This window comes from Schistocerca gregaria, chromosome X (assembly GCF_023897955.1).
Source record: "Schistocerca gregaria isolate iqSchGreg1 chromosome X, iqSchGreg1.2, whole genome shotgun sequence".
NCBI lineage: Eukaryota > Metazoa > Arthropoda > Insecta > Orthoptera > Acrididae > Schistocerca > Schistocerca gregaria.
Window position 1 is genome coordinate 606,558,065 of NC_064931.1, and position 13,872 is coordinate 606,571,936.

The 13,872-nt window shown below is 42.1% G+C and overlaps 1 protein-coding gene across 1 annotated transcript in view; it reads right to left on the reverse strand.

The window, feature by feature from the left end:
* The window catches only part of LOC126299082 (nicolin-1-like), a 119,637-nt gene that overhangs the window by 61,427 nt on the left and 44,338 nt on the right, over nucleotides 1-13,872 (reverse strand). The window contains exon 3 of the mRNA XM_049990752.1: nucleotides 6,009-6,233. Coding sequence (XP_049846709.1) covers nucleotides 6,009-6,233 — 225 coding nt within the window. The remainder of the gene's footprint in view (nucleotides 1-6,008; nucleotides 6,234-13,872) is intronic.

Here is a 13,872-nt window from a genome sequence, read left to right on the forward strand (position 1 = left end):
TTTGTGGAACACTATTGAGAAAGTTTAGAGAATCGGAATTTGAAGCTGACTGCAGAACAACTCTACTGCTGCCAACGTACATTTCACGTAAGGACCACGTAGATAAAATAAGATATATTAAGGCTTTACAGAGGCACATAGACAGTCGTTTTTCCCTAGCTCTATTTGCGAGTGGAACAGGAAAGGAAATAACTGGTAGTGGTAAAAGGAACTCTCCACCACACACCATACGGTGGCCTGAGGAGTATGGCTGTAGATGTATAAGATAATCCTCATAGAACACAATACACTATTAACAATGTTTATAAAGCTGCTGGAAACTGTTAGGGAAGGCTTCTTTTGTAACCAGTCGAAGCACTGATGACAGACGTCTTTAGAATTTCGTCAAAATAAAGTGTTGACAGCTGCCCCCTGTGTGAATGTTAGCGGCCCTACTGTAAATAGAAGTGAGAGCGCCAAATGTCATTCCCAGTGAAGATTTTTTGCAGAAAAAGTGAATCAGGCAACAGACGTGGAAGAAATCTCCAGCAGCTTCCATTCTTTTGCTCATAAGTCACTCTGTGCGTCAGCATTCGGGAACAGGTATTTCATTTCTTCAAATCTTCGTGTGTGATGACGTTAACCTTGTCTTTGCCGATCCCCAATTCCTCCGATAGCAATCTTAACAAGATTTTGCCATCACCTGTCGTACTGGCCAGATTTATCGATCGTTACGCTTGTTGACAGTAGACAGTGGCTTGGCACAGTAATAATTTTCTTTCCGTCCACTAATCGTTGGAACCAGTTATAAACACATTTATTGTTACCGACCTCCGTACCGAGCGAGGTGGCGCAGTGGTTAGCACACTGGACTCGTATCCGGGAGGGCGACAGTTCAATCTCGCGTCCGGCCTTCCTGATTTAGGTTTTCCGTGAGTTCCCTACATCACTTCAGGCAAATGTCGGGATGGTTTGTTTGGAAAGGCACAGCCGACATCCTTCTCTATCCTTCCCTAATTCTATCGGACCGATGACCTCGCTGTTTGGCCCCCTCCCCCGAACAACCGACCACGCAACTGACTTCCGTCTCGTACAAGTACACCGATGTCGCATCGTCCTATGGACGTTCCTCCCGATCTATAACAATGTACCGTTCCTCTAGATCGATCGAAAGAAGTAGACACATATGTTTCAGGTTAGCGTGCTCAACACTACATCACACTTGTCGATGTGACGCTCGGTGTACTTTTCACATAAACACTGTCATCTGGTAGATAGCGGCACATATGCCGAGAGTTTTGAGACGTCAATTAAGAAAGTACCTGAAAGCTATGATCTCTTCTGCTGATTACATATGGATGAACAGCAGTTCCAACGATGTTAACTGTTAGTGCGAGAAACATTAAAATGAGTTATCTACATCAACATCTGCATAAATGCTCCGCAAGCCACCTGACGGTGTGTGGCGGAGGGTACCTTGAGTACCTCTATCGGTTCTCCCTTCTATTCCAGTCTCGTATTGTTCGTGGAAAGAAGGATTGTCGGTATGCTTCTGTGTGGGCTCTAATCTCTCTGATTTTATCCTCATGGTCTCTTCGCGAGATACACGTAGTAGGGAGCAATATACTGCTTGACTCTTCGGTGAAGGTATGTTCTCGGAACTTCAACAAAAGTCCGTACCGAGCTACTGAACGTCTCTCCTGCAGAGTCTTCCAATGGAGTTTATTTATCATCTCCGTAACGCTTTCGCGATTACTAAATGATCCTGTAACGCAGCGCGTTGCTCTCCGTTGGATCTTCTCTATCTTTTCTATCAACCCTATCTGGCACGGATCCCACACTGCTGAGCAGTATTCAAGCAGTGGGCGAACAAGAGTACTGTAACGTACTTCCTTTGTTTTCGGATTGCATTTCCTTAGGATTCCTTATGATGTGAACTACTCACTTCTTCAGCATTCTGGATTCCAAGTTCCTCATGCTACTATAAAATAAATAATCTAACTATATGCTTATTTATTAGCTGTTGATCTCTTATTGCTGTGTAGGTGTTTCATGTTCTCTTTCAACCCTATATGGGATGTTAAAAAATTGACGAATATTTTGAGGCACAGTCGTCCCTAACCGAAGCATGAAAAATTAGACTAATAATCATGTGCCCCGAAACGCATACTTTGTGAAACTTCACTAACGGGAGGGGCTCCAAGTGATGAGGGGCTCGATGTAAAATCCATCTGTGACACTGCAACCCTCCGCCCTCCAGCGTAAAAAATTACAATCTCTTTGAATTTGATCGGCCATTGCCACACATGTTGGCATGCATTTAAGACGTAATACCAAAGTTTCTGCACGTAGTTGGAGTTGCGTGACCAGTGTCCCTATAACGAGACTCTCTGTGGTGATACGGATGCTCATGTTAATCTATCTACATCTACATCTACATACATACTCCGCAATCCACCATACAGTGCGTGGCGGAGGGTACCTCGTACCACAACTAGCATCTTCTCTCCCTGTTCCACTCCCAAACAAAACGAGGGAAAAGTGGTTGCCTATATGCCTCTGTACGAGCCCTAATCTCTCTTATCTTATCTTTGGAGTCCTTCCGCGAAATGTAAGTTGGCGGCAGTAAAATTGTACTGCAGTCAGCCTTAAATGCTAGTTCTCTAAATTTCCTCAGTAGCGGTTTACGAAAAGAACGCCTCCTTTCCTCTAGAGACTCCCACCCGAGTTCCTGAAGCATTTCCGTAACACTCGCGTGATGATCAAACCTACCAGGAACAAATCTAGCAGCCCGCCTCTGAATTGCTTCTATGTCCTCCCTCAATCCGACCTGATAGGGATCACAAACGCTCGAGCAGTAGTCAAGAATATGTCGTATTAGTGTTTTATAAGCGGTCTCCTTTACAGGACTAAGGAATTAGATAAAGGACTAAGGAAAAGGCTCGCCAAATGTTTTGTCTGTAGTGTGGCACTATATGGGGCAGAAACATGGACTCTGAGACGAGAGGATGAAAAAAGGTTAGAAGCATTTGAGATGTGGATGTGGAGGAGAATGGAGAGAATAAGCTGGATGGATAGAGTGAGTAATGAAAGAGTATTGGAAAGGGTTGGTGAGAGAAGATGTCTGCTGAAGGTTGCAAGAGAAAGGAAAAAGAACTGGTTGGGACATTCATTGAGAAGGGAGTGAGTGCTTGCTAGTAGATGCTTTGGAAGGATTGGTTTGTGGGAGAAGACTGAGGGGAAGAAGGAGATACAAGGTGATAGACGACATAAAGGGAAGAGGAAATTATGCAGACCTGAAGAGGATGGAAAAAGACCGGACAGCCTGGAGAACTACCATGTGAAAACCTGCCTTTAGGCAGAACACTGATGATGATAATGATTTACAGATGGACCACATCTGCCCAAAATTCTACCGATGAACCGAAGACGACTATCCGCCTTCCCCACAACTGCCATTATATGCTTGTCCCACTTAATATCGCTCTGCAATGTTACGACCAAATATTTAATCGACGTGACTGTGTCAAGCGCTACACTACTAATGGAGTATTCAAACATTACAGGATTCTTTTTCCTATTCATCTGCATTAATTTACATTTATCTATATTTAGAGTTAGCTGCCATTCTTTACACCAATCACAAATCCTGTCCAAGTCATCTTGTATCCTCCTACAGGCACTCAACGACGACACTTTCCCGTACACCACAGCATCATCAGCAAACAGCAGCACATTGCTATCCATCCTATCCAAAAGATCATTTATGTAGATAGAAAACAACAGCGGACCTACCACACTTCCCTGGGGCACTCCAGATGATATCCTCACCTCCGATGGACATTCACCATCGAGGAAACCGTACTGGGTTCTATTACTTAAGAAGTCTTCGAGCCACTCACATACTTGGGAACCAATCCCATATGCTCGTACCTTAGTTAGGAGTCTGCAGTGGGGCACCGAGTCAAACGCTTTCCGGAAGTCAAGGAATATGCATCTGTCTGATACCCTTCATCCATGGTTAGCAAGATATCATGTGAAAAAAAGGAGAGTTGTGTTTAGCAGGAGCGATGCTTTCTAAATCCGTGCTGATGCATGGAAACCAACTTCTCTGTCTCAAGGAAATTCATTATATTCGAACCGAGAATATGTTCGAGAGTCCTGCAACGAACCGATGTTAAGGATATTGGTATCTCCAAGAAACCTTGACAGAACGTTGAGAAATAATGTTGATATCTTCTTTGGGTGACTGCGTGGGAATTTTCGTCGTCTCACACAGGAGCTGAACAAAAATATGGAAACACCGCGAGAAATTCTTGCTTGAACGTAAACACGGATACTAGCCGAGCCTGCAGGTTGCGCTGTTGTACTTGACCACGAAACGGCACCTGTGAAACGTCCTCCATACGTAGCAAGTGTCAGTCGTCAGTCAGTGTCATTGCGAGTGTATTATGTCGGAGCTACACGATTTCGATTGCGGAAAAACTGTTAATGTTCTTACAGTTGGTGCTTCAGTAGCTAAGACACCTGAAGTGTTGGTCTTTCAAGAGGAAAGGTATCGAAGTTTGTGTTTGATAGTGACAGACGGTCACTGAAAAGCACTATGACGAAAACTAAGAGGGCTGCAGATGCAAAATCACTGCAGAACTGAATGTCGCACTAGCGAACCCTGTCAGCAACAAAAGAACACGAAGGGTACTCTCTGAGCAAGAAATTGCAGGGCGAACTGAAACCAAAACCACTCATCAATGATGTGAATAACCGTAACAGTAAAATGCGATGCCGAAGCCACACAACCGGCACTATGAAGCAATGGAAGAAAGTCATTTGGTCGGATGAGCCTTGTTTCACACTGTTACCAACTTCTAGCCACGTTCACGTCCCAAAAATGAAACATGGTGGAGGTTTGGTGATGATTTGGGCAGCCATATCGTGATTAGTCTGCAAGATCGCATTACTACCAAGAATTACGAGAGCAATTGACTGATCAGGTCATTCCACAGTTGTTCCCGTGTGGTGATTCTGTGTCCCAAGACGCCAGGGTCCCTTTTCACACAGCTCGCATTGTTCAGGACTGCTTTTCTGAGCATCAGCATAAATTGTCACATCTGCGCTGGTCACTATATTCACCAGATTTCAACATTATTGAGTCTTTCGTGTCTACCTTGGAGCGAAGGGTACGTGGTCCCTATCCACCTGCATCGTCGTTGCCTGATATTGCCACTATTTGGCAGGAAAAACAGTATAATATTTCCTTTAAAACCATACAGGACCCGTATTTATCTTTTCCGAGACGACTGGAGGTTGTTTTGAATGCCAACGGTTACCTTCACCGTATTGGACATGGTAATGTGCTGTGTTTTTTGTGTTCCATATTTTTGTACACCTTCTGTATATGCTATAAAAATTATCATTATCATCTCTTTTGCACTCCGCCTCGTCATTAAGTAAAGTCTTAGACGTAAACAGTGGATCTGCGCCACATTTTTGCAAGAGACATTGCGACAACTGCAAAGTGTTACGGTGATCTTGTCGTCTAAGGGTCTCGACGCGCGGAGATGAAATGGATACAGCAGGTGTTCATGGAAGTACCGCCCAGATAAGAGGATGACTCAATCCTTCCTCTGCTGCTGATCTCACACACTGGTCCCAAGATTTCCGTCCACTGAATGTGACACATGCTCCTACATTCAAGCGAACACACTCAGCGAGGCGTTCCGGCGTTAACCTTTCGTGGTGCTAGAGAACTGTGTCTATAATAATCTGGACAAGTCGGCCGTACAGCTTATTAGACGGAACTGCGTAGAGGGTACGGACTCAAAGGATACTTCCACTTGCTAAACCATAGCAGAAAATCACATAAATCATTTCACTTGTGAATTAGTAATGTTGCACCGCTAACAAACGAGCTTCATGCACATAAGTCACTCTTCAATGAAACGTATGTAGTGGACATTAAAAATTAATGCAGTAGCTTAAATGAGTGATAGGGCATAATAAATAATTTTGACAGAAATGTAAACACTTACTTCAGTAGCCGGGATTGAAAATAGGTCATGACTTCCAGGTTCAAGGTGAGGGTTTGGCATGAGAATTCTTTGTGGAATTCCAACTTGCCATTCTCCTGAATCATCTTTGGCTGCTGAGGCAGCCGATGAGGAGGCATTTGTAGCATTCGCATCTCCACTAACTGCAGTTCGAACTAGGACAGTCAACCAAGCAGTATAATAGTTTCGGAATACTAATTCACCAACCTGTAACAACAAGGTGATATGGTTATTGTCAAATGTCATTTCACGTATTTTATTATTTCATTACATCATTAGTTTCATAAAACAAAACTGATGAGACAATAGGCAACTACATTAGAAATATATTACACGGATTTTGAGTTAGTTATATGTTTCTATGATTATATTACTCATTACAGAAAATAATCAAAAAGTGTCAAAGTCTATAAACACAGTCAAATTTAGCCAAGACGCATGATAGTAAGTAATGCTCTAAGTATTCATGACCTGTAAGTAGTGGAAGAAAAGAAGCGTTATTGCATTGATATCTGTTTTATTACTGTGGTATCGCCAGTTTGAAAATGAAAATTGTGAAAGACGTGTTTCTGACAGTTCTTTGGGTAAGGAGAGACAGTAATCACAGTTTTTAATGGCTAATTTGTCAGCGAAATTTATTTGGTGGGCTGTCAACATGAACTATTGCAGCTTTAAGAACAGACGCTTGTGGTGACTGACACGCTTTAAATGTTCTTTGAAATGATAAAAATAAATAACTAAATGTGGCTAAAAGCCTCCAGACACTCACTGCTGTTCATTCATTTAGAACTATTAAAGTATGGGACTTGCATTTGCTTCTAATACAGCGTTTGATCCTCAGAGAAGACATTCCACTAAGCTTTTCTGCACTAATGGGGAGAATTAATTTCCATTCTTCTTGAAGTCCAGGAAATAGTTGTTACTGGGATTTCCTGAGAAGTTGATACGCAATCGACACTGTAGTTTGCTCAGACATGTGCTATGGGGTTGGGGTCGGCACGGTGAGCAGGAAAGTCCAGCAGATATGTGAAAACTATGACGTAAGTGTCATTGTTTTGTGGCCTGGAGTGCTATCATGCTGATAAAGAAACAGTTTGCTTCCTATCTGTTGTCTCATTGTGGCCGCATCATGTTGCTTGAAATGTTTAATAAACACCGGCTATCATTTTTCTATCGCCAAAAACTGACAGTACAAATCCAAAGTAGGAAATACAGTTCCAGTCTCTTACAGCAACTGCAGTGGAATTCACTGTTGTTACAACATACTTGGATATTATTTGCGAAGTGTTGGCGCGGTTAATGCTGGAACTAACAAGTAAGCTTGGTCATATTACAAGATAAAACCGTGTTCTCTGTGAAAGCAGCCCGCTGTCATTTTGTTGCATAACCGTAGAAAGCGACAGAAGAAAATGCTACGGCACGCTGTTGACGTCATTAATTTGATTCAGGGTGTAGTTCACAGTTCATCATAGTTACCTCAGATTGGAAGAAGGAGATGAAAAACGCCTATGCTTAATTTCAGTGTGGTATGGACCATTTACAAATACATAAACTTTTTATGAGTCAACTGTTTCTCTACATACTATTCTTTCTTCCTCCTTTGATTTCGCCCATCTGTGGACCACGCAAAGTAACTTCCTCATGATGTAGCCCTCTTTCCTGTTCTTCAGTCTTTCCAGTATTTCTTCATTCTTAAACTGTGTTGTTCTCTTCTTTCACCTGTCCATACAGTGATGCGCTTTCTGACCTTTTCTTGAAAACCCAGGAACGTCCCAATTTTGTTTCGAAAGTAGGCTGCTTTTCTGCTTTCGTAACGTTGAGTTCTGGCGTGTCCTTTTTCACTTCGCTAAACCAAATGATATGCGTTTTGGGCTCTTAGTCGAAGTGGTTAAATATTTTTTTTGCCGCTCATTAGGAGCTCATTCGAACCAAATGGCCATAAAAAGAAATTCTCCTTTTCCTGAGGGCATCAGATTTTTTTTTAAGTTTGGGTGCAAATTTCCCCATTATTTCTTCTCATCCACGTATTCCCAACTTTTCTTGGACCGAGTATTTTCCGTAGTATCTTTCTTTCTTTTTCCTCCAACGCTTCAATTCCTCCATTTTTGTTGAGAACTAAGCATTATACTGCATAAAGACATCTCGTTTTAATGACGGTGTTGTAGTGCTGAATTTTTATTTTTACTGAGAATGACTTTTTGTTGTAAATATTCTTCGTTAAATGATAAGCAATTTCCATTTTATGGGCTCTATTCTCGTTTGCTTCTTTATCTAGATCGTTAGACTCCATTACTTTCACTAAGTAATTAAATTAATTCACTTTGTTGATTCTACTGAATATTCTCCTTAGTTATTTTGGAGTATTTTTAATGTTCTTTAAGAACTGTGTCTTCTTGAAAGAAATTTTTAATCCAACCTTTCCCGCCGTCTCTTTCAACAGGTTGATTTGATCAGCTGCTGTATCGAAGTTGTCGAGAAATGTTGCTAAATCATCTGCAGAAGTTAGATAGTTGAGTTCGAGGTTAGGGTTGTAATATCTCAACCTTATTTCATGGGTCCCTTTCTCTTGAAGTCTAACAAGGATCCGACTGAGTGAGAGGCCGCGAAAGGCCAATGATGTTTACGACATTCCATGACCCACATACACTGTGTGATCAAAAGTATCTGGACACCTGGCTGAAAATGACTTAAAAGTTCGTGGCGCTCTCCATCGGTAATGATGGAATTCAATGTGGTGTTGGCCCACCATTAGTCTTGATGACAGCTTCCACTCTCGCAGGCATACGTTCAATCAGGTGCTGCCAGGTTTCTTGGGGAATGGTAGCGCATTCTTTACGAAGTGCTGCACTGAGGAGAAGAATCGATGCTTGCACGAAGTCGGCGTTCCAAAACATCCCAAAGGTGTTCTATAGGATTCAGGTTAGGAGTCTGTGCAGGCCAGTACATTACAGGGATATTATTGTAGTATAACCACTCCGCCACAGGCCGTGCATTATTAATAGGTGCTCGATAGTGTTGAAAGATGCAATCGCCATCCCCGACTTGCTCTTCAACAGTAGAAAGCAAGAAGATGCTTGAAACATCAATGTAGGCCTGTGCTGTGATAGTGCCACACAAAACAACAAGGGGTGCAAGCCCCAACCATGAAAAACACGACAACACCATAACACCACCACCTCCGAATTTTACTGTTGGCACTACACACTCTGGCAGATGACGTTCACCGGAAATTCGCCATACCCACACACTGTCAACGGATCGCCACATTGTGTACCGTGATTCGTCACTCTTCGCAAAGATTTTCCAGTGTTCAATCGTCCAATGTTTACGCTCCTTACACCAAGCGAGGCGTCGTTTGTCATTTACTGGCGTGATGTGTGGCTTATGAGCAGCCGCTCGACCATAAAATCGACGCTCTATCACCTCCTGCTTAACTCTCATAGTTCTTGCAGTGGATCCTGATGCAGTTTAGAATTCCTATGCGATGGTCTGGATAGATGTCTGCCTATTACACATTACGACCCTCTTCAACTGTCAGCGGTCTCTGTCATCAACAGACGAGGTCGGTCTGTACGCTTTTGTGCTGTACGTGTCCCTTCACGTTTACACTTCACTGTCACATCGGAAACAGTGGTCCTAGGGATGTTTAGAGTGTGAAAATCTCGCGTACATACGGATGACGCAAGTGACACCTAACTAAACCCGTTCGAAGTCCGTGAGTTTCGTGGAGCGCCCCATTCTGCTCTCTCATGATGTTTAATGACTACTGAGGTCGCTGATATCGAGTACCTGGCAATAGGTGGCAGCACAATGCACCTAATACGAAAAATACGAAAAATGTATGTTTTTGGGGGTGTCCGGATACTTTTGATCACGTAGTGTATTGTCTACCATGCAACCACAACGCTGGTTGATAGTGTCAACAGGGGGCAGGACTGGAGGTATCCAATTATGAGCACAGCATGAGGCTAAGGAGCAGAGCTGAACTGCTTAGTCGATAAGTAACTCACAAACGTGTAAAATGATAAATAAAGCAAACATTGCGTTATATCTACAACAGTTTCTGAAGTCGACATTTCGTCAGAAAGGAACACAAGAAATTTCGCTGAGAGATAAAGAAGTGGCAGATAAAATATTAGCGGTTCTGCAAGATGAGTCAGTGGAATGTGTTGTGCCGTATATGCTCGACTGGGTGAACAATGTACATGAGGATTACAATGATGACGATACGTGCTTAACAAGTGAAAGTGATATTGAAACAGGTTTCGAGCTGTGTATATCATCATCGTTGTCGAACAGGGAGCCACAAATCCTGTCTCCAGCAAAACGTAGTAAAGAATAATCGTTGTCCAAGGGGCAGGTACTAAGCATACAGTTATGCACAGGTTTTGAATAAGTTCGCAGCAATATGACTGTGTAGTACATGTGAAAAACTACGGATACTGAAGGACGGACAATACTTACTTGTTACAAAAATTAGTGTTTGTGCGTTTCAAGGAGTCTCGATACAATTTACAGGATGCTCATGATCGTGACCTACTAAGTTATACATGTCAAATTGAGCGCGACATACATTACAGTGATTTCAAGGGAAGCAGTGGGTGGTTGCATATCTTCAAACAGTGCCCAGAACAGGAGGACGTAAGATAAAGAAATTTCAAACATAAACTTGGCGACGCACAGCAAACTGCGGTCTCAGCCCGACAATTTGTAGATGTGATGAACAGATATGTCCCATCGTTCAGTTCGGAATTTCTTTTCAACTCCAAACATTCGGGATTTGCAGAGGAAACGCGTAAGAAAGGAACCCTGGAAATTAAAGGTACCAAGAGAGTTGTATCAAGATCAGCTAGCAACAATGGCTTAACACATTCGTATATAAGTACGCCGACTATTAATCTGGATGGTAAACTATCTGGAAAGTTATTTATTGTACTGCGAGAGGTTGGAGGTGCTCTGTCACCTACGATTCTTTCTCGTGTGTGTGATCTTGTAAAGGCAGTAGGAAATAGTTACGTCACAGCAAGCAAGGGTGGGAAAATGGGCTTAAGAGAACTACAGCTATGGTATGAGTACTGCTTTTGGCCAATAGCTGATTAAAATAACTAACTTTTGCTTCATTCCTGGTTTGCATATAAAAATCATACTCCTTTAGAGCAGATTACCGCTTCCGAAATGTATGTGACATTGTAATTCATATCACTTGGCACCACTGGGCAAATTCAGACTCTGGATGTTTTCTTTTACGAGTCTATAAAACATATTATAGCACTATCTGCAGCTACGCCTTAAGGGATAGCCAGTTTCACAATAAGCTCCTCGACAGACTTTCGCATTCAATTGTATGCCATCACATTCTACCAGTTCTCATCACTCCGTTACACCAATATGATTCTATATTCATTCTTTAAGAGTGGACACCTAGCTGAACGCCCTGCATAGTTCGTAGCTCCCAAGGAGCTCGCCTGCGGTCTTGATGGTGGGAACCTTTGTGCGCAATTCTTCGTTCGGCGTTCATGATACAAGTTGATGGTTTGTTTAGAATATTCCTTGACTGTTGACGATGTCCATTTTGTGAAATGTAATATATACATCTCATAGAAGATTCTGCACCTCCCAGGCACTCATTTTCTGTCGCCCTGGTGATGCACATGGTGAGTCATTAGCAGTTAATATTTTACCTATCAGAATTGTTCACACAAAACTTCCAAATGAGCTTTACTAAAAATTGAACTTCTGCCCTCACACTCAAGGGATTCCTTGTAAGATTCCGTTCCCTTATTACCTTTCCCAAAACGTAGTTGAAGGGCAGTGGGGTAGGTCATCATCTTCCCTTGCTCAAGCTTTTATTTGAAATTGTTCTTTTAATGACTGACAGTTTTTTCTGTTCCAAATTCTTCTAGTATACTGAAAAGTGCTTTCTGTATACGGAGTCGTATGCTTTATGGAAGATTATAAAGGTTACGACAAGATTTTTGCTCCTTATACATTAGTTCCTTGCTATTACTTTCAAATTCATAATCTGTTCTACGCAGGGACGACCCTTTCTAAATATCCTTAGTATTCTCCGAACTGGCGGTCTAATTGCTCTTACAAACGATTTTGAAGAGTTTGGATAGGATTTTGTACATAAATCACTAAAGAGTTTCCCCTAAGGTTGTAAACATGTGCCTTATTTCATTTCTTGTGTAGAGGATGTATGAGAGTGCATTTCCATTCTTTTGGAATTTTCTCATTGTACCAAATTTGCAGTCACGTCATCATTGGTATTTTTCTATATCTCCACAACTGAATCTTCTCCAGAAACATTATCTTTGAGTTGTTTACGTTCTGTATTTCAGTATCTGGTGGTTTTGAATTTGGAATAATATTCTCAAGTTCTGCTTTGTTGAAAGATATCACTGATTTCTCACAACTGAGGAGTTTTTTTACAGTACTCCGCTAACAAGTCACAGTTCTCTTCATTATTAATAGCTAGTGCGCCATTTTCTCTTTTAAAACATAGACTTAGCGGCTGCTACTTCGTTACCTTAGTACTGAAAGTTTCATAAAAATTTCTTGTTGTTGTTTTCTGGAAGCCTCCTTAAATATTATGTGAAGGGACTTTCCAAAATTTCTCTTAGCAGGTCTCAAAATTTTTGCTATACACTTTCTTTCTTTCCCGTACAGCGCTTTACAGCTTTTATCGCACAGCGCTGGACTTTAAATTTGAGAAAGAAATGGTAAAGAACTTAATTTTGCCAGCGCGATTCCAAATTATGAGGGTCTGACGTGGACGACCGTTAAAGGACACACAAAGGCAACGTAAGACGTTCACGATCTACCCAGATAAGACTGTCTTAATTAAACTTATTTTCTACTTTGTCCCGTTTTAGGCTTGTGCACTACTCCAGTGAATAGATTCCACTGCTTAAATGCGATTCTGTTAGGTGTGCAGTATACCCACGAATTCCATAACTTCTTGAGTTCCTGGGGTATCAGTACCTCGGCCGTGGTTAAATCACGTTGGAAGTAATGGCCATAAGGAACACAGGCAGTTTATTCTTAACACGAGGCATCTCACCTAATTTTGCGTCCTCACGTTTCTACACATATATCATGACGCATAATGACTTGACTGCTTCTACGAGAGAGTGCTGAAAGGCAATGCCTCTGAATTTTTGTACGTGAAAACTCTTGAAGCGTTTTAATTAAAACAAATGTTATTAACATTCTACATCTTTATTCTTGGTGTCTACATATTTATTTCTGAACACGGTCACACTGGCGATATTGAAGGTATTATTAGTGTCACACGTTCTATTTCCATTAGTGCATATTGTGATAAATTGTTAAAGAAAGTGTTGTGAAGTAAAATATCACTGTGGTAAGTAGCTGACGCGATTATACCTATAAACAGACAACTAGGCCAAGTTTCCACCGCCAGTGTTCAGCAGTTTTCTGATTCTTACGATCCAAGTTCCGTGTCTCAAATTACTTGTCTCAGAGTACTATACCTCTACAGCGTTAAGCTGCCCATCCAGGTTTAGGTCTCTGTCGGTTTCTCTCCGGGCGAATGCTACATTACTGGCCATTAAAATTGCTGCACCACGAAGATGACGTGCTACAGACGCGAAATTTAACCGAGAGGAAGAAGATGCTGTGATATGCAAATGATTAGCTTTTCAGAGCATTCACACAAGGTTGGCGCCAGTGGCGACACCTACAACGTGCTGACATGAGGAAAGTTTCCAATCGATTTCTCATACACAGCCGCGCGGGATAAGCCGAGCGGTGTTTGGCGCTGCAGTCATGAACTGTGCGGCTGGTCCTGGCGGAGGTTCAAGTCCTCCCTCGGGCATGGGTG